Source organism: Parambassis ranga, chromosome 2 (genome assembly GCF_900634625.1).
Source record: "Parambassis ranga chromosome 2, fParRan2.1, whole genome shotgun sequence".
Classification (NCBI taxonomy): Eukaryota; Metazoa; Chordata; class Actinopteri; family Ambassidae; genus Parambassis; species Parambassis ranga.
This window is the reverse complement of record NC_041023.1, coordinates 23,867,606-23,894,661: the sequence shown is the minus strand read 5'-3', so window position 1 is coordinate 23,894,661 and position 27,056 is coordinate 23,867,606. Positions and strand designations below refer to the sequence as shown.

Sequence of the window (27,056 nt, the reverse complement as noted above, 5' to 3'; positions counted from 1 at the left end):
GAGAATTCCTGGCATTCTCCTGCTCGGTCCTGGTGGCCTGGTTTGGTGTTGGGTTCCTGGGAGAGAGGGAAGAGGAGCCGAGGGAATCGGCAGCCGACTCAGCAGCTGACACCTCCTCTGATCTCTATCTCTTCCTACAGCCATAAACCAAACTATCTTACTTTTCAGCATGGCAGCCACATAAACAGTGGTTTCCTCGTAGCCTCCATTTAGTGTGCCAGTTTTTGCCTTGAATGACCTGGTTATGGTGAGGACATGGCAAAAACCTAACTTCTCCCTCTGTGTCTGGTTTTGGTCCAGTGCCCAGAAAATGAGGTTCACAGTTTTTATTTATTCATCCACAGAAATGTATTGGGCATAATGGCTTTCTTGGCAGGTGTTCTTACATGAATGTTCTTTCTGGACCCTGGAGCAGTAGACTGTTAGTCCAGTCCTCAAGGAATCAAATGAAAGATAAACAGATACATGCAATATTAACTGCTATGTTAAACATAAAACTTGGCAGTTCCCTTATGCCCGTCTTAGTAACTTATGCTAAAGATTTCATGAATGAACAGCACTGCTGAGCTCGCAGTCATCTAATGTAAAGCTCACATAGCTGTTGGATCACTGCATGTAGGACAGACTTCTACTCAGCTCTCCTGGGAGGACGTTTGCTTTGTTTTTGCCTGTGGTTAAGTTTTGGTTGGATTTGGCGGTGTAAGTGAGTTTGGTAAGGATCATCTTAAAACAGACAAATTCATAACAAGTAGTAAAGTAGTAAGTAGTAAAAATACTTCCATTGCACGGTTGCCATGGACACATAGGCAATGTCCGAAATCACTCTACTCCCTATATAGGTAGTTCAGTGTAGGACACAACATAGTGTACTCATTGGGAAAACATTTTCAGACATTTCAGACACTTCACTATTTCACAGCTAATTACGTCATAGCTGTCGCAAATAAAGTGATCTCTGCAGCTAAACAAACTACGTTGCTACCAATTATGATTTGTGCCGTTATAGCCCAATAAACAGTTTATGGCAAAAACTAATAACACAAACACAATGGATCATGTTACATTGATTAAACGGATCATTATATTTGTAAGACGGGTAACGTAGCTTTGGCTCCTGTTCTTCTCACCAGTACACGCAGTGCATGACAGTACATATCGCTAATGTAGTGGCCATCGGTTGGACACTACTTTTCATGATGCATTATGGGATACATTGAGGGCACTATATGGGGTCTAGAAATTCTCACTACATATTCGGACACCACAACAAAACGGCGGAGGCGCCATATAAGGCCAAAGAGGTGTGGCTGGAGAAACCTGCAGAAGGACTAACGTAGCAACCTCACGTTACGTTTTCTTTGTGAGGACAGGCTGAACTCAACTCATCTGTCAGCAATATTAGAATAAATTAAAAGCATCTCTCTTTCTCTCACTATCCCATCTACTGGTACAAAGTGGTATTGCACAATGGTACAGTCCGGGGCTGGCTGGGTAACATGCTACCTCAATATATCTTTTGGACCAAACATTGCAGCCATTTACATTTTGTCGATTTTGGTTTTGCATATTTTTACAAATTGGCCCTCTTATAATCATTTCTATTATTGATCAATCCATAGCTTGATTTTTTAAAAATTACTAAAATATTCCAAATCTTAGTGAAACAGTTTGTCTGAATCGCACGTTTACTGGAAGGCGTTGGAAGTCAACCAAACAATCCAATGGGATTTTTATTGTTTTAAAATATGGGCTATACATCTTACTGACACAAGTATAAAAAGTGCTGCGTCATTGGTTGGGATTTGTAAGTCACCTCTGCCTTGCTTCTTTTTCCCCTTAGTCACTCTACACCCAATTTAGCAGCACACACACATCTTTCTCTGCAAGGTGCACAAGCTGTACCCTTGAAAAGATATTTTTACTGGGAGCACTCCCTTCTGACAGGACGTTCTTTGTCTTCTCCCTGTGCAGCTCAAAGCGATAACGACAGAAGCAGGTTCTGTGATGCCGTTCAGATGCTGAATATGTTTTTTTTTATGAATGCTGCATGTCTCCCGCAGGATTTGCTGCTTCTCCCTTCGTCACGAATATACAAAACAGCAAATGGGAACAGTGAAACCCGGTGCAGTTTTGGGCCGTTGAATTATACATCAGCTGATTCAGCAAAAATCTGGGTGGTACCAGTTTTACAAACCACTGCTCCCCTGGATTTAAATCCAATTCTTGTGGATCGATCACCAGATGGCTGCGATGAAGGGACCCTAAATGCTTAATGGCTCAGGTTGTTTAAGACATGTGCAAAATGTAAACATAGTAACACTCCCTAGACATCATATACAGTACAGCGTCACTTTATAGCACTTACATGACAATTTTTAAAGTGCAGGGGCATCCAATAGAAGCTCCTAAAACACCAGAACGTATTCTCTAACCCAACTTGGCAGATTTATGTTCTTTTTATCACCACTTCTAATTTGTATATTTCCGGAACAGCATATCTCTGGGAGCTTTAAGATACCTGGTCAGGGTCCCTTCATATTACAGGGATATACAGTGGCTTGCAAAAGTATTCATACCCCTTGAACGTTTCCACATTTTCTCACATTATTCCCACAAAAATAAATATATTTTATTGGAATGTTATGTGAAAGACCAACACAAAGTGGCATACAGTTGTGACGTAGAAAGAAAGTTAAACATGAGTTAATTTTTTTTTTACAAATAAAAAACTGAAAGGTGCAGTGTGCAAAAGTATTCAGCCCCCTTTTCTCTGAGTGCATCCCATTGCCTTCAGAAGTTGCCTGATGATTTCTGACTGATCGAATGTTGACCTAATGACTAGCTACAGTCAACCTATGTGTAATTTAATCTCAGTCCAAATACAGCTGTTCTGTGACGGCCTCTGTGGTTTGTTGAGAGAATATTGGGGCGCAAACAGCATCATGAAGTGCAAGGAACACACCAGACAGGTCAGGAATAAAGTTGTGGTGATATTTAAAGCAGGGTTAGGCTATAGATTTCCCAAGCTTTGAACATCTCACAGACCACTGTTCAGTCCATCATCGGCGAATGGAAGGAGTATGGCACAACTGCAAACCTACTGAGACATGGTCATCCACCTAAACTAACAGGCCAAACAAGGAGAGCACTGATCAGAGACACAGCCAAGAGGCCCATAGTGACTGTGGATGAACTGCAGAGATCTACAGCTAAGGTGGGGGAATCTGTCCATGGGACAACTATCAGTCATGCACTGCACAAATCTGGACTTAATTGAAGAGTGGCATTAAGAAAGCCATTGTTAAAGTAAACCATACGAAGCCATGTGAGTGACCTAGCAATCATGTGGAAGAAGGTGCTCTGGTCAGATGAGACCAAAATTGAACTTTTTGGCCTAAATGCAAAACGCTATATGTGGCAGAAACCTAACACTGCACATCACTCTGAACACACCATACCCACTGTCAAACATGGTGGTGGCAGCATCATGCTCTGGGGCTGCTTCTCTTCAGCAGGGACAGGGAAGCAGGTCAGAGTTGATGGGAAGATGGATGGAGCCAAATACAGGGCAATCTTGGAGGAAAACCTGTTGGAGTCTGCAAAACACTTGATACTGGGACGGAGATTCACCTTCCAACAGGACAACAACCCTAAACATAAAGCCAAAGCTACAGTGGAATGGTTTAAAATGAGACATATTAATGTGTTAGAATGACCCAGTCAAAGTCCAGACCTAAATACAATCGAGAATCTGTGGCAAGATCTGAAAACTGCTATTCACAAACGTTCTCCATCTAATTTGACTCAGTTTGAATTGTTTTGCAACGAAGATTTCAGTCTGTAGATGTGCAAAGCTGGTAGAGACATACCCCAAAAGACTTGCAGCTATAATTGCAGCAAAAGGGGGTTCCACAACGTATTGCCTCAGGAGGGCTGAATACTTTTGCACACTACAGTTTTCAGTTTTTTAATTGTAAAAAAAAAACCTCATGTTTAATTTTCTTTCTGCTTCATAATTGTGTGCCACTTTGTGTTGGTCTTTCACATAACATTCCAATAAAATATATTTATGTTTGTGGTCATAATGTGAGAAAATGTGGAAAAGTTCAAGGGGTATGAATACTTTTGCAAGCCACTGTAGGTATCCCTTGAACGTAACGTTGCTTTGGCTCCTGTTCTTCTCACCAGTACATGCAGTGCATGACAGTACATATCGCTAATGTAGTGGCCATCGGTTGGACACTACTTTTCATGATGCATTATGGGATACATTGAGGGCACTTTATGGGGTCTAGAAATTCTACATACATATTCAGACACCACAACAAAACGGCGGAGGCGCCATAGGCGCACAGATACACAAACAAAACTGTCTTCTTGACCAGACTAGGTTGGAATAAGTACGACAAAGGTACCTTCCTGATTTCTGCAATTATGCACGGTCATGATGGCTTCCATTAAACGCTGCCTTTTCATTCAGCGCCATCATCAGGTCAAGATTTCAGGTATTTGATTTGTGACCCAATGCCTTTAAAATGAATGACATTTATTATTATTCATGTGATGCTGTGCCTTAGTGTTATGGCCTGTGCAGCCTTGGTGCATGGTCAGTCGGACTGAGTATCATTGCCCGTCTATGTAAGTGATTCTGATGTCATGCCAGAGAAATCCCCTCTCCATCTGCGGGTCTCCCCAGCTGTTGTTCCAATATCATCTTTTAAAGCCCATGTTAATAAAACAGTGATTGGAAGAGCTTTGCGTCCTCCTGGATCCAGTTACTTACACTTTGGTAATGTGCACAAAAGCTGTTTGTGTAGCTTTTCCCTCTGGGACGGTCTGGTTTTCTGATTGATGTGTGTGTGTGTGTGTGTGTGTGTGTGTACTAAACAGACCCTATAATTGCCAAAAAGACAGCTGACCTGACAATAGTAAACTGCTGGAGACACTTTTCTGTGCTGTCTATTTCAGCTCTAATACATTCAGTCAGGGTGAGTTAAAAAAATCAATTATGTGGGCAAGTTTCCATCAACCTCTTCATTGCACCACTGTGACTCAGATGCCGTTTTTTTATTCACTTGCTTCATTTTGCTCAAGGTGGTTGCTTAGTTTACTTTTTCATGATTTGTAGGATTGCTGTTCTGGCACGGTAACCAGCTTGCCATGGATCTCAATTTTCTGCTTGGAAGTTTAAAACCCTGTAGAACTTCCTGCATAAATATGAGTGCTTTCACCTACAACTATAGCTTTCTGTGTTAAATGTTGTCCACAGTTGCTTTAAGGATAACTGTACAACTGCACTGGCTAATAAACCATCGTAGCATCTAGTCAGCCCAACAAGAGAGGAAGTGCTGGAAGTCTAGAAATCCTCCAACAAACAACCACTGGAGCTTGGCCTGTTATGGCTGCCTGATGGCCGGTGGAGCTGTGTGAGAGGTCAGGCATTTGTTTTGACAGTAAATTAGGCTCTACTCATGTCAGCATACTACACAGTGGAAGGTTAGAAACTGAACTGGTGGAGTAGTGCATCAACTCAACAGTTTGTGTAAAACTGCTCATATTGTACAAATGTCTGCTTTTATACTGATTAAAACACCGCAGCTTACATTGTCTGTAACACACACACCCTCTCTTTCTCTCTCTCACTCTATCTCTCTCTACTAGACTAGAAACATGTAAATAGTATGTCGTTTTGGAAAGATGTCCACACTAAAGAGCAGCCTCAGCGTGTAACAGTATTAGCTGAATTAATCTCAGAGCTCAGCACCTTCTCATTAACGCTGCCCACTCAGAATTGATTAAAGTTCCACTCCTGTCAATAACACAGTACTTTTGTCTATTCAGGGTATTGGTTGCCTTGGTTTGCATGGCCATGTGCTTACACAGCAAGTAAAGAGTCTCATTAATTTGCTATTCAGTGTGGTCCGATCTGTCTGCCCCACTGGGACTAAAAGGTCTTGAAGTTTTAGAGACATGCTATCCTGGTTCTGGACCTGTGTGTAGAGTTGATGATTGTTTATAGCATGAAATAGGGCTGTGCGATTTGACGATAAATGATCGTGAAGGATTTGAACGTGTCGGCGATCTACCAGAACGGACAGATCGTTTTATCGTCCATAGAGCACCTTCTATTAATTGCAGTTCTATGTTCGCGCAGACGCATGAGTTTTTTCACTCGTCCAACTCTCAGTGCGCTTAATGTGAACACGACCAACCAATGACAGCCTCCCTGTTAGGAAGCTACGGCTGAAAACGAAAAGAGAACGGAGCAACTGGTCCCTAAAACGAACTCCACCTTTATGTTCGGTACTGTTTCTGCCGGCAGCAGCGGCGCGTCCTCAACCTGTGTGTGTGCGCATGTGTCGCAGTGGAAGGGCCGCGTTCATACGAATGTATTATAATGCTACGACCGTGTACGCGCCCACCTCTCTGAACATTACCTGCTCGTTATATTCAGGTTCGCTGCTGTTCTGCCATCAGCAGCTCTTCTACGTGTGTGTAGTGTGTAGGTGTAGTGGGAGGGCCGCGTGTGTACATCAGATGCAGACAGAGGCAACAGCTAATGACGTCACTAAAACAATAACGCCCCATAACTTGCAAAACGTGGTGTGTGTCCTTCAGGATAGTGTGTCAAATAACATGGAAATCAATCCAATCTGATTTAAAAAGTCAGTAAACATACATTCTTTTCTCTGTGATTTAAGTGTGTAAGACAAGAAGAAGAAGTAAGAAGAAAGGTGAACAAATGCTATACAAAATTCAGTTTATTTCTTTCATGAAACATGATAAAAACGGCGCTTTCTGCGGCGTATGACGTAAAAAACGCTGTTTAATGTATGGCGGAAATGTGATATGAATGGCTTGCGATAGAAGAGGCTCCGTATGAGGACTCTAGTAAACGGTGGACAGAGGTGACAGCAGCAGCTCCGTGTTATGATTCCCATTAAAGTTTGATCATTTGTTCTAAATCACATTGAACTTTAAGAGTTACTTAAGTCTCAATACTGTATTTATTGTTTAACCTTAGGAGGCACACTTCAGTCTGCTTAAATGACTGTTGAATAATACTTTACAGAATTACATTAGTCTTCTTTTTAACCTATTTGAAATAAAACTTCATTTTGCTCTGTAATTGTTATTTTCATTTGTATATTTTCATGTTTATTGAAAACTAATACTGAGTGCATGTTATCAGAGTTTACTTTTAGATCTACTGATTGAAAGGTGACAGATTAGGCTACCTGACGTCATTTACACAGAAACATGCAAATTAGTGTCAATGTAAAAACAAATCGTGATAAAATCGAGATCGTGATTTTATCATTAAAGAATCATGATATCAAATTTTTGTCATATCGCCCACCCCTAGCATGAAATGACGTAAAACACTGAATTCCACTTTTTTGTTTCAGCTTTAGTCACAGCATTGCGGTGAAAATGCTACGAAAAAATACTAAAACAAATATATGCGACAAATTTCAGTTAGCAGGTAGCTTGTAAACATAGTTGAACATTCATCCTCCTCAGGAGATTCAGTAGAGCAAAGCAGAGCTAAGAGAAGCTAATGCATGCTAATAAAACCACCACTTAAACTGAAGAGGACATAATGTGTCACCTGATCTGCAGTTGTGGCTAAAAATGTCAACATTTCCAAAAGTGCCCCTATGAGATTTAATATTTTATTTAATTGTCAATTAATTTCTATGTGGAAATGAATAAAATTAAAAAAAAAATGTTGTGCCAGTTTTGTTTATTTGTTGTTTTTGTCTTGCTGGTGTTGTTTATCATCTGGTTGCTAAGGTGGGCCTGAGGCTCCCTGGCAGCAGAGAGCACCTCGGGGCCTCAGGGCTCGGTGCTCTATGACGTGCTGGGAATTCCCCCGAGCCTTCATCTCCTACTAGCCTGCTGTAAGGTCGGGATGCAAACAGGGATGTAAAGGAGAGGGGGGGGGGGCGCGAACCCAGTGCACTTGTACTTATTTCTATTATTAGTATGTTTTATGTGTATTTTAGAACCAAACCTTGTGAATCTTGACAATAAAAGATATTTATTATGTATTAAATTGCGCACCACAGACCTCTCTTTGCTAATAAATGCTTTAATAAACACTCACCTGTGCTTATCAAGTGTTCTTACTGCTCTAAAAACCTAAATAAGGACACCTAAAGTGCTGTCCCGTGAATTCATAGGTCATAATAAATCATGTCATCTTAGTGAAATTGGGTTAAAGGTCAACTTTGTTAGTCAAATAATCATTTTTATCTAATTACGTTCATAAACAGCAGGTATCCTTGTCCACATTTCCACTGCCTCTCTGTTTCTGGCCCTGAAATATGTGGGTTACGCACAATAATGCCATGTATTTGATTCATGCAGGCTATATTTTTATGTTAGTTGCAGGGTGTGTTACTTACAATAATAACGCGCAATCTGACCAGGCAGAATATCAGGTTGTGTAAACTTCCTGGACAAACAGCTAAGGAAGTGTCAGACAGGATTGCCATTTGCTCTCCTGTGACTGGCTGTAACTGTTTTTACACCTTCCTTCTAAATAAGGCAGCAGGCTGCCAGGACATATGACCGCCGTCCCGATTTGGGCTCTGGACACAGTATCCATCCATCCATCCCATGATTGCTCAACGCCAATGAAAGTCACACACTCTCTCTCTCTCTCTCTCTCTCTCTCTCTCCCTTACCCTCCCCTCCTTCACGTCTCCCATGTGAGGTAGAGCCGGGTCAAGTCAGCCCTGTTATTTAGAGGAAGACCAAAGAACTAGCCTAGCCTGCCTTCAAAATAAAAGCACAGCATGGTGCTGTAATATGGGATAGTGGAAACTACCTTTGTCTGATTTACAGTTTCATTTGTTAATTAAAGGTAGAGTAGGAGATTTTGAAAACTCAGTGAGAGTCAGCCAGATTTCGAAAGTAAACACACGCCCCTTTCTCTCGGAGCTCACCCCAAAGCCAAGCCTCCCAATGACATGGACGTGCTTTATCTGAAGACGAGCTGCGGTCTGTGACTTTGGCCATCATGCATGTACCTCTCTGGTGCACGCAGAGCAGGAAGAGAGTGACAACCAGCCAATACTCTGCGTCGTCCTGGAGGATTGGCTGATGTTTTTAGCGTTTTATAGCTTCCACAGATGATTAATATTCTTCGTTTTAATGCGAAACTGCCTAAATAATTGGTTGCTATCAGATTGTAAAGAGAAGTTGCACTAATTTAACAAAAAGTGCATCAGAATGAAATCTCCTACCCTACCTTTACTAGTCTGCTCATTCATTTTATATTATTATATGAACAGTGAGGAAAACCGAAAACCGATATCTTAAGAGCGCCTGAACAGGAAGTCTTCAGATTTGGTGTTCACGCTAAACTCAACTGATTAGATTTTTGTGCTCAAGGATCAAAGGTCATACTTTTCTATTTATTCATGATTATTTTAATTTTACTGGTTTTTGGCCCATGAAATGTCAGAAAAACCACATGGAATAAAACATTCATCATACTATTTAATTTATACTACTTTATGGTGTTAAAAGTTTCACAATTTGTTGAAAAATAACTTAACCTTCATAGAAAAGCTGTCCTTTGATTTGTATACCTAAAGAAATTTCTTAAACTCAACAATATTCCCCCTGGGATTAATAAAGTATTTCTGATTCTAAATTCTGATATTCAATAATCAATCAATTTACCTACATATATTTAAATTGTTTAGTTTTACTTCAGAGGGAGCTATAACGTCTAAATTAAAGAAAGAACAAACTTCCTGTTTGATGAAGAGTGTGTAAAATGGTAAAGGTCAATCGTAAGCAGCAGTTGGTGCACACGCTCACGTTAAGGGCTTTTACTTTGAAATACGCTGCCGGAAGCGCTTGTTCTCATTGTGCCGTGCTTATTTGACGCTGATGTGAAGGTGCAGCAGCCCCCATCACTCCTATCAGAGCTGTTGGTGCTGCCGCTGGGGTCCTGTAAGTCTCTCCTCCTCCTCCTCCTCCTTCTACTCCTCCTCCCATCTCCTACTTTTGATGAGGGGGTGCAGCGGTGAAGTCACAGTGATGTCATTTTAAGATGTGAGAGTCGGGGGCAAGGTGAGCTGGTTTTGCGGTGAGTGGTGTCCCCCTCCCCTCCACGGCCGGCGTTGCCTGTACAGAGGCGCGGGAGCGGCGAAAGATGATCATCGCCACCGGCACCAATTCAAGCTCCGACGCGCTCTGTCCCTCTCCTCCTCCTCCTCCTCCTCCTGCTCAGATCTCTGGCTATGGGGCCTTGATCTGCCTTGATCCCAAAATAAGCCTTTACCACCACCACCACCATGCCAAAGGACAGAAAATAAGAAGAGTTGCATTTTTAGGGCAGGTAACTTTGACCACGTGCCCAAAAGGTGAACTGGATGGCCACTGCGCAAAGGTGCCACTACAGTATGTCCAGCGGGGCCAGGACGCACTGGACGCTGCCAGCAGTCATTGTACTGTGGACTTCTCTCTGGGGAATCGTTTCATCTTATCCGATCCCGAGCAGGACTAATGCGACTTTGTTGGAAAAGAAGTGGGAGACCCTCTTCTCCCGCTCCTATCTGGGTATAAACGGGGGCAAATTGGAGCTGAACTGGGAGAGCGACTATTTGCAGGGCATCAAAAGAGTGCGGCGACTCTACTGCAACGTGGGCATTGGGTTTCACCTGCAGGTGCTCCCAGATGGCAGGATAAGCGGTACACACAATGAGAACCAATACAGTGAGTTGCATCCGGCCGAGGACTGGACCCAGAAAAAGAGTGTAACCCTATGCGCATGGGGGGAGGGGCTGTGTGAAAGTTAGAGCCGCTCACTTGTCTTGCATGATATTTAATAAGATGTGTCGGCATGGTTGAAAGTTTCCGAAAGCAAAAACAGTGTACTGAGCCTTGCATCCGTGCAGCGCGAAATATCCTCACAAGCCAAAAACACGACATGAATGCTCGACGCTCACTTATTTTTACCCTGCGTCCCCTGCAGCAGGACGCGCTCCTCTCAGCGCGCCTGCAAACTACACTCTGACACGCAGATGGGTGCTTCTGGCTAATTGAGCATCATCTAGTCGCAATGCACCTGCAAGGTTACACCCATCACTGCTGCAGAGGCCAGATACTTTGCCCCCCAGTCAGTCGCAGTGTGTTTGCCTGCCCCTAACACTGTGTTTCCTTCAGGTCTGATAGAGATCTCCACCGTGGATCGAGGAGTCATCAGCCTGTTCGGAGTCAGGAGCGAGCTGTTTGTCGCAATGAACAGCAGAGGAAGGTTATACGGAACGGTACGTTTGTGCGCAACTCCAGCGGCTCTACGTGTGTGTGTGTCACACATCCTGCTCAGTGTAAGACGAGTTCACACACAAGCTGCTGCATCCACGAGTTTATGAGCGCTGTTGTGTTATTAATATGCCCCGATGAGAGGGAGGGCTTCACAGGAGGGTCCAAAGAGCCCCACAGGAGGAAGAGTCAAAGCTTCTGCTGTGTCAGGTTCAAGTCCTCCATTACAAGAAAAAGTCCTGCAGTTGTTCTTCAGCAGGAGCAGAACAGTGTTACTGTGTTTAAGTGCTCACTTGAAGCTGATAAGATAATAGTAGAGGAGTAAAAATGATCCAATGTAGTGACAGTAGAAAGTCACATGAAATGAATCAAAGCAATGACAGCAGGCACACAGTTGGTCTTTAAAAGTAGGTCAGTTATGACAGGCTGTTTGATGCCTTAGATGCCAAACAGAAGGCAGGAAGGAAATTAATTTATTTTTAGGGAGTGCTGACATCATATAATAATATAAGTTTCAAAAATATGTTTCGACAGCGTCATTCTCAGACTGTTGAGAATCCAGGTGATTCATATTTTCTAATGGCATTAATAAAAATGAATATAGGTACTGATCAAAGATATGGATTCAACTGTCGTAGCAGTACAACTTCAAGCTGTGAAGTACCAAGAGCTCACATTCATATTGCTATTATTTGAAAGAAGAGCTAATTTGGTTGGAATCAGACCCATTCACAACATAAAATGAGCTGCAACAAACTTCTCCGCCATTTTTTCAGCTTGGATTTTTACATGCATTAATTTATACAATGCATAGATACATAAACACTAACTTGCTGCCATCTTTCTGGTGAGGGGAGGCTACAGAATACCTTACTACAATTATATCAAGTAAAATAATTATTTAGATTGAATAACATGGCGATTTCATGTCAATTTGTGTGATATTACTTCATATTTTTAGCAGTTTTAAGACAAACCATGATCTTTACCAAACCTTTTATACTGTATTTAATGCCTGATCTTAACCAGTAGGTTTTAATGCCGAACCACAACCAGGAGTGAAAAGTTTACCAAAAGTAAAAATGAAACTTATCAACGTGCAAAAACAACACCTAGCAGTGGGTAAAAACAAAACAGGTAGTTTAACAGCGTCAGGGAGACGAGCACCTCAGGCTCCTGGGTGAAAGTCTGTATCGTTATATGAGCGCCGCTGTCCTCAGCCTGCAGACTCTTGTTGCTTTATTGTTATTACGTTTATTTATGAGCTGTGGCACGATATTACGTTGGTATCAAGAGATGTTCTTTACTCCAGTAAAAGATCTGAGTATTTCTTTGCTGTTGTAATGGAGGACATGTTGTGTTTAAAACGTGGATGCTGTAGAGCACACTGTGTTTTTTTAGCAGCTCAGACAGCTGTACCTGACACTTTTTGTGTTTGTGATCTGCATTTGAAAAGCTACCTCCTCCTATTTCCCCACAGAACATGCTGTCTATCAGTCCATTAAAATAAAGATCACACGAAAGCGTCCTGATCTTCATCCTGTGTGCTTCGTAAGCTTTACTGACTGTCTCTCTCTCCGTCTCTCTCTTTCTTCCAGAGAGTCTTCAGGGACGAGTGCAAGTTCAAGGAGACTTTGCTGCCCAACAACTACAACGCCTATGAGTCTTTTGTTTACAAGGGCTTCTACATCGCCCTCAGCAAGCATGGCCGCGTAAAGAGAGGCAACAAGGCCACCACCGCCATGACTGTCACACATTTCCTCCCACGGCTATGAGAGAAAACTGGCAATAACTCAGTGATTTGCACATGTGGATGTTCTTCCAGGTAATATAGAAATGCATAGTCATGATATACACACCCAAGGACTGCGAAAGAAAACACAAATATTTATTCTGTTATATGTATATTTGGATAGCTATCTTTGTATATGTATGCCATACTGTGCTGCTTATTGTTTTTATGGACGGGGAGAGTCGAAGCCTTTGCCTGTCTCACTTTACCTTGGTGCTTGCTGTAACTGAACGACATGTCACTTCCTTTTTTTGAGATAGAGGATGAGCTATATTCTGTGCTTTTAAAGAGTGAAATGAATACTTTTTATTACCTCAAAGAACCACTTTACTAGATTAAGGGATGCATGAACTTCTGTGCAAATATCTGCTGAGTTTATCATTTCTTTCGAACCTTTGAGCGCTTGATGGTTTCCTGCTCGATTATCGATGCCTGGTAGTGAGAGGAAACTTAAATGCACTATCTTTGCTGCACGATTTAAAGGTGCCTTGGTGTTCCCACTTGTGGCCCCCTTAAACCTGCATGTAAGAGACACCCACAGGAGTCAGAAATAGGGCTGACCCTCCGCAGAGGGCCTCAGACGAGGGGAGGAGGGGGTGACTATCTCTGGTTTATTTTCTTTTCTGTAATTAGATCGATTAAGTAATAAACAATCTGTGGTTGAGACCGGAGAGCGGTCAGCCATAGAGACCGGCACAGGGCCATCGCCAGCAAATAAACAGGGTGGAATACTTAATCTATCCCAGCATGGAGATCACTTTTGGTTAGAATCCAGCCAGCGGATAGAGTGCACACTTAGAGATGTTCCTGCACATTGTACGGACTGAGCGTCTGCAGTAAAATGGGCTGCTAAGCTTTAAACTAACTGATATGAAAACTGTGTAAATAGCTGCAAATGTAAAAGAAACATTCAGGAGCTTTTGAACGCTGCTTTGTTGCAGTTGCCTGAATGAGGCAAAGAGTTGAGTGAGCTATTGACGATGGTGCCTAAATGTTTGACCCGTCCCTCTTAGTGTGTGCTTGTGTCGGCGTGTTTGGTGGAGAATGTGGGCACTCTGTGTTCTGCAGCAGCACTGCAGTGGCAGCGAGGTGTTGGGAGCTGGAGGCACATGGTTTCAAATGCAATTATGGATGAGTCAATCCTGGAAGGACTAAAGGACAGTGCAGCCGGCGGACTGGATGAACGCCACAACATTTGTTTTTGCTATATACCTCTTGCTTTTTGATTTGAACAGCTCACAAAGTCAGGAAGTAAACACAAAGCTGACTCACTGTTGGCGTGTGCACATCTCTTGTTACGTATTCCAAAGATGTTTTTCTTGCCTCATTCTGAGAATTCCTGAGAGTGCATCTGCCCGTGTAGTTTCTGCAGCTGTCATCTTAAAAAAAACCTGCCGCTCGCTGCTTCCATCCGTTCATGTGTGAGAGGAAGCAGGACTATTTAAATCCAGGAAAGACGTATGTGACGGCGAAGGCCCTGCTTCTCTTTGTTGTTCGTCAAACCCCCTGCAGGAATGTGGATCTGCCAGGATGACAGGCAGCTTCCCGCATACCTGAGCTCTGTCGCCTACGGCTACCTACCTCTACTTGTCCCCTTACCCCCCACCCTCCCTCCCTGGTCACCCCGCTGTACGCAGAGACCTTGGGATTCCAGCTGTAACCCAGGAGCTTCCTCCTCTCCTTTCAGCTGTTTTTAGTTCAAGGTCAGAGTCACAGACCAGCCTTGGCCCCAACCCCAGTGGCCAGGGTGGTCTGCTATATGGGCCGGACTGCTTCCATGAAACAGGAATTTAAAGCATCTTTCTGCTTTATTTTGTGCTTCCATAATTCAGTGATCTGACATCCAGGCTTTCGTCTCTGAATCCTGAGCACCACCTCTTTAAAATGCAGCTCCACAACACGCCTCTTTCCAAGTAGTGGATATTTCTGGGGAGGGGACATCTGCAGAGTTAATGCAGTGTGTGAGGAGCAGAGTCACGCAGAGCCTCACCTCACCTCCCCTGCTGCACTCCAGTCCTGCAGGACGGCTCCTCAGCCATCCCCAGGACGTGACCTCCGCTGCTGCTGCTGCTGTCAGACCACACGCTGACCTCCACAACCACCAAACGCTCACACAGTTTCACCTCCACGATTCATAACAGCGTGTTCTCCTCATACATAAACCTCTTTGTGTTCTGAGAACTTTTTTTTAAAGAGTACAAAGAGCAAAACTATAGTTTTAAAAACCTAAAAAGACTGCATGTGATTTCTTCTGGAGGTAAATGTGTCATGCATTTTTAGCTGAGGCTAGAGCGGAAGTGGACGTGGCGCATGCACGGCAGTGAGCACGTCTCCTCCCCACCTCACAATCAGGACGTCCTACGTCTCTTGTAGCACCTTATTAGGGACATCCTGATTATGAAGTAGCTTAAAGCAGCAAGTCTTCTGTCAAGATGTAAGATGGATACCTAAAAGAGGGGAAGTTTGTGTCGGAAACAAAACGCTCACCTTTCAGCTTTGACCAAAAAATTTATTCAGATTTATCTTTTTTCCACATCTTATAGGTCAAATTTAATTCAGTCAAGGTGAGGATTTTTTTAAAATAATGTTTAATGTACTATTAGCATGCCTGAATCCTGAGCTTGATTAGGGATGTGTGCTCTTCATGTGTTTTTTTTAAACTCCTGCTCTAACAGGAGCCTCCACTCTATTCCTCTCCTCTGTTCTCATATACCTCACCTTCTGCCTTAGTTTTGGTTTGCTGACTGTAAATTAAAAACGAAACAAATGTCAGTTACTTGTTTCTGAAAACAGACAATGCTAAGTAAGGATATTAAAGTTTTTTCCTTTTATTTTTGTACGTATGTGCTGTGCACAGCAGTCTACTGTATTCCTGAGATACCAATAAAAGTTTGTTTTGTTTCTTTTTTCTCTCTGTTTTTTATTTTCTAAGCCGGCTGCTAGTTAAGTGTCGATGGTGGCTGCACAAAGGCAACTTTCTGTACAGTTATTCAAGAGTTGAACTGCACATGTGAGCTAAGAGAGTATAGTGTCACCGTCTATCTCGGGCCACAAACTAGTCAATCAGACATGTTTAGGCAGTGTTGGGATTAAAATGTCCCTGCTGTAGGTACTTACTATATTCTATGTGCAGCTGAGTGGAGGTGTTACAAACACTGAGGTTAGGGCTTCCTCTGCAGGTCACCAAATCAATCTGAGGGAAGAGACAAAGTTCTGCTCCACAAAGTTATACTTATTTATCTTTTTTTTAGCTCCAAACATGGCTGCTCTGTTACTTAAAAGTACAAGTTTAATCAAAGACATCACAGACTGTGTGTTTTATTATTAAAAATAATCAAGGCAAATAATGCAAAAAAATAAATCAATAAAATAAATGGTTTAGAGTATAGGTTTATAAAAATTAAGCTTAAGTTCCTCTAAATTTACATTACTGGTAGTTATAAGCGGTTAGATCTAATTGGAAGAACCAGTTTGTATGTTAAGCATTAAATGATTTTCTTTAAGTGGATTTAGGCGGAATTCCCAGGTGAAAATCTGTCCTCGGCTCAAACTGAAGCTTCCTAAAATAGCCTCGAGCTACACAAACTTCTCCGCGCCTCAGTTCAACTACTCTAAATGAGACAGTGTCTCCCTCTGCTGGTGAAACGTGGAAATGTGCAGTTGTGCAGGTGCGCAAAACCCGCAAACTGATATATTTAAGAACTTGCAAATTTAATTAGGAGTAGTTAAGAGTGCAAATTACGTTCACTGTCTTCTGTTTATTTCAGTTGAGATTTTATTTTCAAACATTTACAGGTTCAGATTTGCTTCCCCCCCTCCTTTTATATCGCCCAATGCATCTTTCTAATTTAAACTACAACCTGTACCGGTGTGCTATTAGGAAACTGTGTTGGTTGATGAGTCAAGACTTGTACCCAAAAATAAGAGTCCTGTTGTCAGCATCAGGATAAACAGACAGAGGTGGAAGTGGCCCTTCCGCTGCAGCAAACCCGCACGCCTGCTTTGGGGGCGAGTTTCTTTTTTTTACTCAAAGGATGTGAGCAGGAGTGGCACTCAGGGGGCTTTAAAAGGGAACTGTCTCCAAACTTTGGGACAACAGAGCATCTGAACGCTCCCAGCAGCTCACTGTGCAAACCGCCAGTTTGAACCAGGATGGAGGTCACCAGGAGACTTGGGATGAGGGACACTGTGCTCTTACTCGCATTCCTGCAGGGGTTCCCTCTCGGGGAATCGGCCCCGAACCCATCACCGCTGGTTGGATCCAACTGGGGGAACCCGAGGAGATACATCCACCTGCAGACGTCTACAGACCTCAAGACCTTTTACCTGGAGATGAAATTAGACGGCACGGTGGGCAAAACTACGACCAGGACTTCATACAGTAAGACGAGCATTTGTTTGGTCATAAAGCGCATCGATTGTCAGTCTCTAACCAGCTGTTGTTCTGTCTTCCCTTCAGGTGTGCTGCAGCTGAAATCTGAAACACGGGAGCGCATCGCCATTCTTGGGGTCAAAAGCAGCCGTTTTCTTTGCATGGATCTGGAAGGAAACCCGTTCAGCTCTGTAAGCAAATTTTCACTTTCATTGTTCTCTCTAATCCACATCCTACCCTGCAACTTTTCTTGGTTTGGGCACATTGTGAGGTTTTACGCATCGTTTTTAAGCACTTTTACGCACAAAATTAGAACAGGATGTCCAGTCTAAATTTTTTTTGATTATTTGTTTCAATAGCTACTCATCCTGCACAAAATGTACGCAAATTTCAGGCTTTAGCTTCCAACGATATAAAAGTTCTTTTCAAAAGGGGTTTGTTCATAGATTATTTACTTCTTTGGCAACACAAGAAACACTTAAACTACTTTAAACCAGAAATGTCGGGAAAATCGTTCTTACACAACTTTTCCGTTTTATATATAATTTGACAAATATTGTTTGTTTGAAAATTGAATTGTTATTCTTGAAAAAAAGTTTAATTTTCTCCACCTCTCCCTCTTCTTTTCAGCCCATCTGCCTCCGGGACGATTGCCTGTTCAACCACAAGCTCCTGGAAAACAACCGGGACGTGTACTACTCCAGCCGGACCGGGATCCTGTTAAACCTGGAGGGCTCCCGGCAGGTGTTCTCGGTGGGTCAGAACCTGCCGCAGACCTCCCTCTTTCTGCCCAAGAGGAGTACGGTGCCGCTGGAGCACCTCCTGCTGCACAGGGAGAAGAGGAACCAGCTGGTGAACCCTTCAGACCCGCACAGTCTCTACCTGGAACAGACAGAGGAGGACTCCCGGGCCGTCCCGGAGGACGATGCCGATCTAGACGTGGAGGTGGAAACAGAGGCCGGGGACGACGGACGTAACGTTTCACGGGAGACACCGCTGGCTCCTTCTATCCACGACCCCTGGAACGTGCACACATTCAACCCGGCCAGCCCACGGAGCTCCGGCACCATGGGCTGATGTTTCACTTTCTCTGAGTGAGTCCAACTTAAGTTTAGCTTTAATTAAAAAAAACTGAGGTGAAGCTGATCCTTCTTTTTCACACTGACTTACTAATAATAACATTTGCAGTCATTCAGAAAGGCGGTGTGTTCATACACTGAATGTACAGTAGACTTGGAGCTCCCTTTGCACAATTCATGGTGTATTATAGTTCAACCCAACCTGCCACTTCACTTCTTTTCTGTTATTCCAGTCTTGTATTCAATATTTAGATGTTTAAAATTAAACACAATTGAGCCAAACCCGCCTCTCCACCTGTCCTCTCACACTTACAGAGGACGCAGTTCTTTTGTTGGAGGTTTTTGCAGCTGGTCTGAGAAACCCACAGTTCAAAGTAAATTTGATGGAGACAGACTTAGCCAACCTTTGGGGAGCCCTGTCTCTTAGGATAACAACAGCTTTTAAAGTAGAGTTAGAGTTAAGTTTTGCCTTTATTTTAAATTCATTAAATATTTTAGGGTAAAATTGAAAAAATATCTTGATGGGGTCCGTTTTCTGTGTGTTTTCTCACTCGTTGTGACTTGAAGGAATAAAAACTACAGGGTTAAATTTACAGAGGAGCCACCTTGATATCAAATCTCTTTTGCTATATGTGACTCTTTTCAGGTGCTGAGCACCACCAGCAGACACGAGGAGCCGCCACCACAGAGTATTTATTTATTTAAATCCATTCCTTTGTTATTTATAGTATTTATGATGGATGCTTTACAGTTAAAATGTACATAAACGTGGTCTGTCTTTGAATGTATGAGCTGGGGGTTTGTAGACGGAGTGTTGCTTGAATTTGGGACAAAAATAAACAAAGTAAAACTTCTGTTTGTGTGTGATTATATGTCTGTTCCCGTGTTGTGTCGTTACTGAAAAGGAGCTTGGTCTGCTTTTACACTTTGTCTGCCTGATTATCAAACAGGCTCGGGGACTGCAGCTGAGTCATGTTACTATAAAAATACACTTCAGAGTTAAATTGTTCATTAACCTTTGATGGAGCTCATCATCATTTAGGGAAATGTGCCGGATGGCCGGGAATTTACCGACATCAGCCAAAGGTCAAAGAATAAAAGACAAACCAGCACATAGAAAAAGGCCAGTTATCATCACGTTATGAGGTGATTGATAAGTTTGTGGCCTACGGGTAGATGCATTTTACAGCTCTGACTGAATGTAGTAATCAACATCTAATAATAGTATCTGATTAAATTTAGCAGACCACTTCTTCATCATGCTGTAGAAACACCAGTATTGTCAGCATGTCCCCAGGGACCTCCATTAAGGCAAAAAAATGCTATTTTTGTCAGTTTTTATATCTAAAATTACACTTGAGACATTTCTTTTTCAGCACCGCTAGTCCAGTCCACTCTTCTTTGAAGAAGTATACATAGTATACATAGTGTACTTTACAAAGTGGAGTACAGCAACCACACTGTCAAAACCCCCACTGAGGTCCTTTTTAATCGCAGGGAAGAAATAAGCAGAGCAAATCCTGGCATAAAGACAGGAGGTTTGACTTTCTCACAGAGCAGACTTTTAATTTTCAGTTATCCATTCATCCATTATTATTCCAGCCAATCAATGGGGACACCATGGACAGGTCACTAGTCTATTGCATGCAGGGCTAACATAGAGAGACAAACAATGAGTCACACTCATACCTATGGCCAATTTACAGACCAAATTAACCGAACATGCACGTCTTTGATATGTGGGAGGAAGCCGGAGAAGCCGAGCAGTCACAGGGAGAACATGCAATCATCCTAAGAGCCAAGAGGCCCCTTGTTATGAGGCAGCAGTCCCTGTTCAATTACGCAAAAGACAAATTTTCTAATTTATTGACTGAATGTTTCGTTTATAGTCAGTCAAAACACGGAGCTGAATGTTCTCATAAAAAGAGCTGTAAAACTCTTCTTTCAATAAAGTATTGAGCTTCATTTTAACACTACATCCCTGTATAAAATCTCAAAGTATGAGTGTCAAAGAACATCATAAAAATTACGTACATACGTACATAGGTTATAAATAGCCAGTGCTGATTCAACAGAAAACAAAACATGAAACAGGCCGTGTTCCTTCATTTTCCTGTTACATTGTGTGATAGATCAGAGCACCTGTGTGTCCACTGGGAGGTTTACAGTGTAGATTTTATTCAGATGATCTTCAGATCACATTGAGGTTGACATATTGAGGTGATAACAGGCTGCATGCCTCCTCCATTCAATGGAGCCACTTTAAAAAAAAGCAACACTATGCAATAAATACATTTAGTACAGTTTCACAGCATTCTATGATGAGTGCACCTTGTGTACATATTCTATCATTTCAGTGACTGTATAAAACCTTTTTTTAGTTAAACAGAAATGTGTCGGTGCTGTCAGTTTATATTGCACAAGTAAAATAAGCAGCAACATGGGAGACACATCAAGTCAAAATGCCACGACACAGAGTTAGACTTTGGTATTAACAAGATGAAATAAATGACCAAAGAATGACACATGTATCTTTAAAGTCGGAAGGAAATACTGTAGTTTGAGAATAATAAGTGCTGCAGAATGACACTGATCCACAGTTAAACATCATTTACCCTGTGCTTTTGGTGCATTCAGTTACCTGCGGTAAGTTTCAGGTTTCTGCCTTTTGTTCCCTTTTGTGTGGGTTCCATCAGTCAGGGAACTTCTATTCAGCCTCTGTCAGGTTTTCCAAGTGCTCCGTTCTGTTGGTGAAAACGCAGCGAGCGGCAGAGAGCACTGGCCTGGACTCGGACCGGCTCAGGGTGAGAATAAAGCGGCTGATGCCCGTGTTAGGACAGGGTGAAAACACCTGTGAAATCTTCACCCCGGCGGGTAGAGTGCAATTTAAGTCCTCCACCAGGTGCCTGATGGCTACGCGAATGTACGCACCATGGCTCACCACCAGAGCGTGGACCGACACTCCGTGCAGACTGTCATTAGCCGAGCCACCGGGAGGGACATCTGCTCCACATGTGATGGCAGCTGCTGCGCCTGAAGAGGTGTCTGGTCCGGAAAAGCTGTGCTCATCCAGCATTCGCTTAAAAAGGGCTTTGAGGAATTTTTTGAATCGCAGCTTCACCTGAAAACAAGGTGACAGTGAAGCTGAGAGATTTAACGAGGACACAAGAGCCCAGGAAGACTTCCTGTCTGTCTGTCTGTCTGTCTGCAGGCTGAGGTTTACCTGCATGTCAAGCAAAGGTGCCAAAAATCTGCTGATTGCTCGCCTTTACTGAGACATGCAATCTTCAATCGAGCCCTTTTACTTTGAATTCAAATGGCTCAGTTTGCTTCATTCCAGCAGAGTAATTGTGAACAATTTCACAGTTTACAAATTTCAGACAAGAATGTAGAAATGCACAAACAAAACCTGGCTTGGAGACCTAACTCCTCCCACTTTCCTCTCCTGTTTCTTACCACATACTTTAAGACACATTTTCCTCTGCTGGTGCTAATGATTGTTACCACAGAAACACGGGTCTGAGTTAGTTCAGGGGTTAGGCTGCTGTAAAGTTATCTAACTGACATTAGACCGTGGTTTTTATAGAAAAAAAATGAAAATATTTGTCAGCTTCATCTAGAAGCCTTTAAAAATCCAAAAGTGATTAAGAGACACATCCAAAATCATCAGGAGAGGGACATGTATCATTACTGTAACATGAAAACTATCTCCATATTTGGTGACTTTAGAAAAACTGTACTGCTAAATATCCATCAAACGAAGAGCAGTGTGTGCATTTTTAAGCTGTAGCAGTTACCCAGCTCTATTATTTTGAATGCAGACCCTTAAAATGTTGTAGGAATTCATTTATATTTCAGAGTTGTATTAAGTCATAGCATTTAACTGACAGATCTAAATAAAATGCATCAGTAATATTTGTTATATTAAAGTAATTTCCCCCTGGGATTTAAGCAATGTCCCCCTGGGATCAATAAAGTATTTCTGATTCTGTCTCTATTAAAGTCAGCAGTCTTGTAATGTCCTTGCGATGCCCTGAATTGAACACTAAGTGGCGCTGTTGCACAACAATTCTGTCATGACCTTGTGTCTGTTTTTAATTTCTATACTCTAAGCATTTACAATGATGAATCCTGACTCACCTGCTCTAAAGTCTCTCCTCCTGGTGGTGTGTAGTCACGACACGACTGCCCAGCAGCGTTCGCCATGTTCTTCAGATGTTCTTTGTGGCGCCCTTCTGCAACACCAAAACCCTGCATCAGCAACAGAGAAAGCAGAAAGCCAAAAAAGGGTTACAGTGGTGTTACATGTAAAGCTGTAATGTTTGGAATCAGAATAAAGGAAACAGGTCTTACTCGTTCTCTGAGTAACGGCTCCAAAACCATTTCCATGCCCGAACAGTGAGTGTTATTCTTCAGAATTAGTTCAGCTGTCTGATGAAAGAAAAGGAAACTGGAAATGATTGACTCAATACTTTTAGAAAAGCCAAAACATCAGCATCAGTGAGTCAAAGACCACAGAGACATGAATGCTCACACAAATATTTCATAGCTACAAGTCATTCATCCTGTTTCATTAACAAGTCCTGATGGGAAGCTGCACAGAGTCATGGTACAGCAGATTTTCCACCATGAATGATACTGAGGTCTGAAGTCCAACTGATCAGTAGCTTTGTTGCATCTTGGGGATATTAGCTTAGAGGTAGCATTAGCATTGAGGTGAACCAAAGACTGATGGCCTTTCTTACTTTCTTTGTTCACCAAAAATATCTAAATTGTTACAGAATAATTCACTAAATTCACAATTCACAAAATCCGAGTGGAATAAGTGTGAAAAAAGTTAATTAACTGTGATACAGGGAGGAAAACAGGAATTATTCCTCCATACATACATAGCATGTAAACAAACACATGACATGTGCACACAAGTGAGACTAGTTAAACAGCAGTTTCTAAGCCATTTAAGCCATGTAATCTGACAGAGCTTTGTGGGAATAAGTAAGTATATTGAGCCACGCCACAGGTAGCAGGAGAGTGATTTTCTTCATGTCAGTGTTTTAATCTGAGACTGAGACTGCCTTTGTTACTGCCCGGCGGTCAGCTCACATCCAGCTCAATAACACACACATAAGGGCCACTTTAAAAATGTATAAGCCTGTCTTACCTGTACAGCTCGTTGTAGGTTGCTGACAAACACATGGCTGAATGTGATGTCTTTCAGGTATTGTCCTACTGCTTCACCCTGCTGCACACCTGTCTCTGACAGCGTGGTGTCCACACCCTGACCTGACAAAGTCCAGAGCAGGCATTAGTGCTCAGTTAGTAATAAAACCCACATGAAGCTGTCAAATGTCAAATATAAAAACAGTTTATCCTCTATTTCCATGCCATACTGCTGTGCTTTTCATGTGTTTGTTTCCACTTTCTATGTCTCTTTTACCATGTTTTATTAATTAAGTTTGTAACTTACCCTGCAGAAGCTTTTCTCTGTTGTACTGCGTTTCACCACTGTGTGAAAACAATGACCTTGAATTAGATTAACTACGTTAAGCAGCAACAACAAGCACAAGACTTCAGCCATGAAATAAACCGCTAGATAAGGAAACACGGTGCCGGTGTTCCAGTTTAACTGGTGATCATGTTGACTGGTGATATTTGTTTACATTCCAGGCAACCAGATGTGCTTGGTGTTGGCCTCCGCAGATTCGTCACAATCCGAGACCACTCCTATGCTGTGTGGCCGTCAAATGTTGCAAGATATAGATATCTGCGTTGAATAAAAACAGCCGTCCTGTCGATACCGTGCACAGAAAGTAATGAAAACGTGCTTATAAAACAAAACAGCCACATGTATAAATAAAGCCCCATGCGGGATTCGAAACTCTGCACAACAGCAATATGATTACCAACCCAGCGTCGTATTCTCTGCACCACGGACAAGCTACTGTCTCCTGTTGCTTTACCTGCACATATCTCCTTCACGGTGTTGGCCGTTCAACACACGTGAGTGATGCGGTGAACACGCCCATGTTAACCAGTGACAGTCACAACTTAACATGGGCAGATGACCCTCTTTAAAAGCGAAATAAACCAACACAAAGCAGCGTTTTTCACAGCGAAACTCAGCTATAGGGAAGAATACACAAGCACGGACACCGTCACGTTGAATGGATTTGATGTGAACCATGTGAAATATGTAACTCTGGCCCTTTTGATCGGACCACCGAACTACAGCCACCATTCAAAACATAAGCAGCGCTGTGTGTCACAGCGACGCTGGTATTGTGAAGAACATTCAAAGACAACCACCACGACGTGACCACAGTCCAGTTATCATCTTCCATGGTGCCCTATAAAGGAGCTAAATGCAGCTTTATCCCAATATCTGTGGTTGATTCTGTCACTCGCTCACATTTAGGCGGCGAGGTTAACGCGCCCATGTCAACTAGTGACAGTCACAACTTAACATGGCCCGACTTCTGTATCCTCAAAAACAAACGATCGTCTCACACAGCAAACTCAGGTGATGTAAAAACACACAGACATGGCCACCGAGGACACAGACCGTGGGCTGACAGCGTTTTTTGGGTTCGGTGTAAACATTTAGAGCTAGTTTAAAGCTCTGTTTGATTACACTGCTGAGCCACAGACACCGGAAGCGAAATGCACCTTTCAAAATAAGAGCAGGTGGCACCATGCACAGCCACCCCAGAAGAAACTACTTGTACTTTTGTGTGTTTGTTTGATAACTACCGTAAACAATTTAAACAATTTGTATCGTTAGTGCATACATACAAACAAACACAAGTAACGATACATATTGTGTGTAGTTTCGTTAACCTCGCCGCCTAAATGTGAGCGAGTGACAGAATCAACCACAGATATTGGGATAAAGCTGCATTTAGCTCCTTTATAGGGCACCATGGAAGATGATAACTGGACTGTGGTCACGTCGTGGTGGTTGTCTTTGAATGTTCTTCACAATACCAGCGTCGCTGTGACACACAGCGCTGCTTATGTTTTGAATGGTGGCTGTAGTTCGGTGGTCCGATCAAAAGGGCCAGAGTTACATATTTCACATGGTTCACATCAAATCCATTCAACGTGACGGTGTCCGTGCTTGTGTATTCTTCCCTATAGCTGAGTTTCGCTGTGTAAAACGCTGCTTTGTGTTGGTTTATTTCGCTTTTAAAGAGGGTCATCTGCCCATGTTAAGTTGTGACTGTCACTGGTTAACATGGGCGTGTTCACCGCATCACTCACGTGTGTTGAACGGCCAACACCGTGAAGGAGATATGTGCAGGTAAAGCGACGGGAGACAGTAGCTTGTCCGTGGTGCAGAGAATACGACGCTGGGTTGGTAATCATATTGTCGTTGTGCAGAGTTTCGAATCCCGCATGGGGCTTTATTTATACATGTGGCTGTTTTGTTTTATAAGCACGTTTTCATTACTTTCTGTGCACGGTATCGACAGGACGGCTGTTTTTATTCAACGCAGATATCTATATCTTGCAACATTTGACGGCCACACAGCATAGGAGTGGTCTCGGATTGTGACGAATCTGCGGAGGCCAACACCAAGCACATCTGGTTGCCTGGAATGTAAACAAATATCACCAGTCAACATGATCACCAGTTAAACTGGAACACCGGTGTTAGCTAAAGTTAGCTAAAGTCCTGACCCATTCAGCCGCCATGCTTGAGTGCAAACCGACAGGACATAACGTTTCTCTAAACATACACCAACATCACACACACACATATGAAAGGCATCTAAAGGTACAAACTGAAATCTAAGCCGATAAATGTACACTTACTGTCTTACGAACGTTAAACTAAACGTAAACATCTTCAGCAGCAGAAGGGCTCGGAGTACTTCCTGGATGGGTCATCTGCAAAGACGTAACTGTCTACGTCACCACGCATTGCAGCGTCTGGGTACAATGATTTAAATGTTTACTGTATATTTCATGTATAACACACATAAAACATAAAGTAAACAAAGTACACAACAAATTATATTATTATATATATAAATTATAATTAAATTAATCTAATAAAATGTAAATGTATCAAATTAAAAATTTATATATTTCTGATTTGTTTGTTGACTTGAACCGACTTGACTTGAGTTATAGTGTTTTTTTGGCACAAAATAATAATACTTATGCATCCAGTAGGCAACAAAAAGCTATTTAATACTCATCAACCACCACAGGAAGTAAAAAAAACAAACAAATGTACTATGTATTATTTAAATACATTTATTTATATGAATATAGAGAAATATAAATGTGCAGACAAACCAATCATCATCATGCATATGTACGCATTTTTCCACATGCAAGCATTGATTTAGAATTAATCTTTAATACATAGTATATAAAGGGAGAGGAGTGCTCGTTTTTTAATTGCCCACTAGGGGCAGCAGAGTGATAGAGTACAAAATAAGACAAAGCAGACATGTGATTTTAGCCAATTTATTGTGGACAATTTGATGAGGTACACTGTATGGTTGTACATGGGGAT

At 42.3% G+C, this 27,056-nt stretch overlaps 3 protein-coding genes across 5 annotated transcripts; 2 read left to right on the top strand and 1 right to left on the bottom strand.

Moving 5' to 3' along the window:
- The first annotated feature begins 9,955 nt into the window (after window positions 1-9,955).
- Window positions 9,956-15,842, top strand: LOC114432589 (fibroblast growth factor 6-like). The gene is made up of 3 exons (XM_028400688.1): window positions 9,956-10,737; window positions 11,188-11,291; window positions 12,885-15,842. Exons 1-3 carry the CDS (start codon window positions 10,395-10,397, stop codon window positions 13,059-13,061), a joined length of 624 nt encoding a protein of 207 aa, XP_028256489.1. The 5' UTR covers window positions 9,956-10,394; the 3' UTR covers window positions 13,062-15,842.
- Window positions 15,843-17,204: 1,362 nt separating this feature from the next.
- fgf23 (fibroblast growth factor 23) lies at window positions 17,205-19,228 on the top strand. Of its 2 annotated transcripts, XM_028400684.1 has the most exons (4): window positions 17,205-17,459; window positions 17,538-17,641; window positions 18,081-18,544; window positions 19,176-19,228. In XM_028400684.1, exons 1-3 carry the CDS (start codon window positions 17,231-17,233, stop codon window positions 18,525-18,527), a joined length of 780 nt encoding a protein of 259 aa, XP_028256485.1. In that variant the 5' UTR covers window positions 17,205-17,230; the 3' UTR covers window positions 18,528-18,544; window positions 19,176-19,228. The 2 variants fall into 2 exon arrangements, with proteins under 2 accessions (XP_028256485.1, XP_028256484.1); XM_028400683.1 differs by lacking the exon at window positions 19,176-19,228 and having other exon boundaries at window positions 18,081-18,811.
- Window positions 19,229-20,686: 1,458 nt separating this feature from the next.
- On the bottom strand, window positions 20,687-26,430 carry tigarb (TP53 induced glycolysis regulatory phosphatase b). 2 transcript variants are annotated; one of them, XM_028400679.1, is made up of 6 exons: window positions 26,345-26,430; window positions 23,997-24,034; window positions 23,691-23,812; window positions 22,883-22,960; window positions 22,670-22,780; window positions 20,687-21,650 (listed from the first exon to the last, which is right to left on the bottom strand). In XM_028400679.1, exons 1-6 carry the CDS (start codon window positions 26,374-26,376, stop codon window positions 21,237-21,239), a joined length of 795 nt encoding a protein of 264 aa, XP_028256480.1. In that variant the 5' UTR covers window positions 26,377-26,430; the 3' UTR covers window positions 20,687-21,236. The 2 variants fall into 2 exon arrangements, with proteins under 2 accessions (XP_028256480.1, XP_028256481.1); XM_028400680.1 differs by lacking the exon at window positions 23,691-23,812 and having other exon boundaries at window positions 26,345-26,421.
- Window positions 26,431-27,056: the final 626 nt, after the last annotated feature.